This window comes from Trachymyrmex cornetzi, unplaced genomic scaffold, assembly GCF_001594075.2.
Source record: "Trachymyrmex cornetzi isolate Tcor2-1 unplaced genomic scaffold, Tcor1.1 scaffold109, whole genome shotgun sequence".
Taxonomy (NCBI): domain Eukaryota; kingdom Metazoa; phylum Arthropoda; class Insecta; order Hymenoptera; family Formicidae; genus Trachymyrmex; species Trachymyrmex cornetzi.
Window position 1 is genome coordinate 99193 of NW_017295642.1, and position 2937 is coordinate 102129.

The 2937-nt window shown below is 39.8% G+C and overlaps 1 protein-coding gene across 1 annotated transcript in view; it reads left to right on the plus strand.

The window, feature by feature from the left end:
* Positions 1-563: 563 nt before the first annotated feature.
* The window catches only part of bs (serum response factor blistered), a 20641-nt gene continuing 18267 nt past the window's right edge, over positions 564-2937 (plus strand). Inside the window, exon 1 of the mRNA XM_018506988.1 lies at positions 564-1303. Coding sequence (XP_018362490.1) covers positions 683-1303 — 621 coding nt within the window. The 5' untranslated portion in view covers positions 564-682. The remainder of the gene's footprint in view (positions 1304-2937) is intronic.

Consider the following 2937-nt stretch of genomic DNA (forward strand, 5'->3'; position numbering starts at 1 on the left):
CGATTCACAGCAATTCATTATGGCGGGTGCGCCGTGCGCGAATCCCGCGACCGAGGTTTGCACTTTGCAGTTCCGACGGTTACGAAAGTTTACCTAACCTACAAAACTTTGTGTACATACAGTACACTCGCTATTTTGCAAAAATAGTGTGGAACAGGATACTAGAAGAATGATAACGAGAGACTGTGCTAAAATATCTTAAGGTATAAGGAGGCATTTTTAGAACCTTTCAACCGCAGGGATCATAAAAAAGAAATATACGTTCGGATTAATCGACATCAAGGTTTTGCCAACAAATTTCTAAAAATCGGTAAGAGAAAAGGCATACTTTTAAATTGATAAAGTGGCCGAAAAGAAATTTTCTCCTCGAGAAGTCCAGGTTTGAAATCCCTGTGATTGGAGTAATATTTTTTGTGAAAAATTCTTTGAGATACATCATTATTCAATTAACGCTAAATTTAATTTATGATATTACGTACTATTCCAGCTTTAGGATTTAAAAAAAATAAGGATGAAGTGAGATGCAAGACATAGGGATGATGTTTCTAAACATTGAACCCAATTGAAGTTTAATGTCATTGTGGTTAACTCTTGATACATTGCTTTCAAGAAATACTTCCAGAAAAAACTTACTCTTATTAGATTTTATTCATTGCATATTAGATATATTGAACATTGGCAAATGAAAAATTATAGGATCAAGATGAATATCCCACCGATTCAACAGCCAGGTGGTATGGGTGTGGGACAAATGGGACAGCCGGTAAATCCTCAGTTGCCCCAGAATCAACAACAGGCGCAACAAACGCAACAGCAACAAGTTCAGCAGCAACAGCAACAACAGCAGCAGCAACAACAGCAACAACAAACACAGGACAAACTTGATAATATCTCCAAAGTAAAATCTCTGGTTGGACCTTTGAGGGAATCATTAGCCATAGCTCTTAAAACTGCGGCGCAGACGTTGCATCAAAATAGCTTAGTCGATGTAGGAACCATGAAGGGTATAGAGCAGCCAGATCATCGATTTAACAAGAATATGGAAGAATTCTATTCCATTTGTGACCAGATAGAGCTGCATCTGAAGACCTCCGTGGAATGTCTGTCCCAGCATTCCAGTTCGGTTCGATACCTACCAATGTCCGTTATAACAACTCGCACCGACACGGTGAGCACGCAGGAGGGACCAGCGTTGTCTTATCCACAATTTCTAATGACAGTACGCGCGCAAGTGGCATATGCTCGCGAGATACATGACACTCTTATGTCTCATGCTCGTGTGATATCATCCGGCGAACAATCTTAATTTTTGTTAATTCTAGGAAAACGTTTCAAGTGCTCAGTAAAATAAGACATTATATAAAGTATTAAAACAATCGTATTCCGCAATCTAGTAATAAATATTTTTAGAAAATATTGACTATGAAGATGTTATTTAATAAATTATATGCAAACTGAAATATACACACATTGTTATGTGATTAATATACAGAGCAGTACACGAATATCATATTATTTAGTTATTCAGGTAATTAATTCTGTACCAGAGAAACACTCCTTGACGTTTTGTCCAGTTCTGGATCAATTTTGTTAAAAATAAATGTTTTGTACATATAAACCAAGTAATGCAACATTTTGTGTACTAGTCTAGATATAAGAAGAAATTGCTTAATTTTCTATGTACATAGGATGTCTTAAAGCCGATGAATAAGTTCGAAAAACATATATATTTGACGAAATGGATAAAATTAATAACTTTCAGATTTTCATCAAGCTCCCTACTTTAAATAGTAATATTTTCATTGGTATACTTTTATTACGGGAAAATCATCAATTACGATTTCAAAATCTACATACAAGCTGTAAGATATTTAATGACTTAAAAATTTCATGCATGATATAAATTGATGCGAGACAATTTTTCGATCATTCCCGTTTCAATATAGAATAACTTTAATCTCGGTTCAATTTACTCTTCATCCTGTTCTAAATTTTTGGAACTAAGAAAAGATGAAGAGTTAATTGAGCTGATATTAAAATTAAACTATATTAACGACGTCCTACCAATGTAAATTAACTTTAATCTTGATTCAATAATTTACTCTTCATTCTTTTCTAATTTTTAGAATTGAAACATGATGAGTTAGTTGAACCCCGAGATTAAAATGAAGCTGTATTGGTAAATCAATTGCGAAACGTAACGAATGTTTGTCGATCGCAAGTACAGTTTGTACGACAGCGTAACATATCGTCAACATCTCGTTTAGAGTTCCGTGAACGAGACGTTGTCTAAAGGCACGCACGTCCCACCCCCTTCGCCCCTCCACCCATTCTGATAATACCATGCCGAAAGTTTGCACGTAGCGAGGACGCGTCGTCGGCGGTACAATAAACTCGGAAGTAAAGTTTACATTCCGTAATACAGCTATACGGTCGGCCGCCGCGATTTGCGGTCACGTATAGCAGAAATGCAGATCGGTCAGGGGGGGCCGGAAAGGGCGGAAAGGCGTGCAGGAAGCGCTACTGTCAGTTGGATTGGTGTTTCGTAGCGGCGCGCCGTACGATCATTCGAAAAGGAAGGACCACCTCTGTTCACCATATTTGGCAAACTTTCCCTAATATGGTAACGTCTACTTCTAAATATGGCAGCCGGGGACGCCCTCTCGGCGCGCGATGTACCACTGCGCGGCGATACTCGTGGCCGAATATCGTCGAAACGAAGATACGTAGGGACGATCCGCCGATCGAACGGGACAGTACGAAGTCCGGGATATTTTTCGATATCGATTTCGGCGCGGATCCTCGTCCCGTGAGGGCCAGAGCGTTACGGTGGACTAGTTTTTAACGGCGTAGTCGGTGGACGGTGGGGGTAAGTTCGGGCCGCGCAGCGCAGCGCAGCGAGTCGACACGCGCGGAGGCATCGCGGCTGATCGGTGC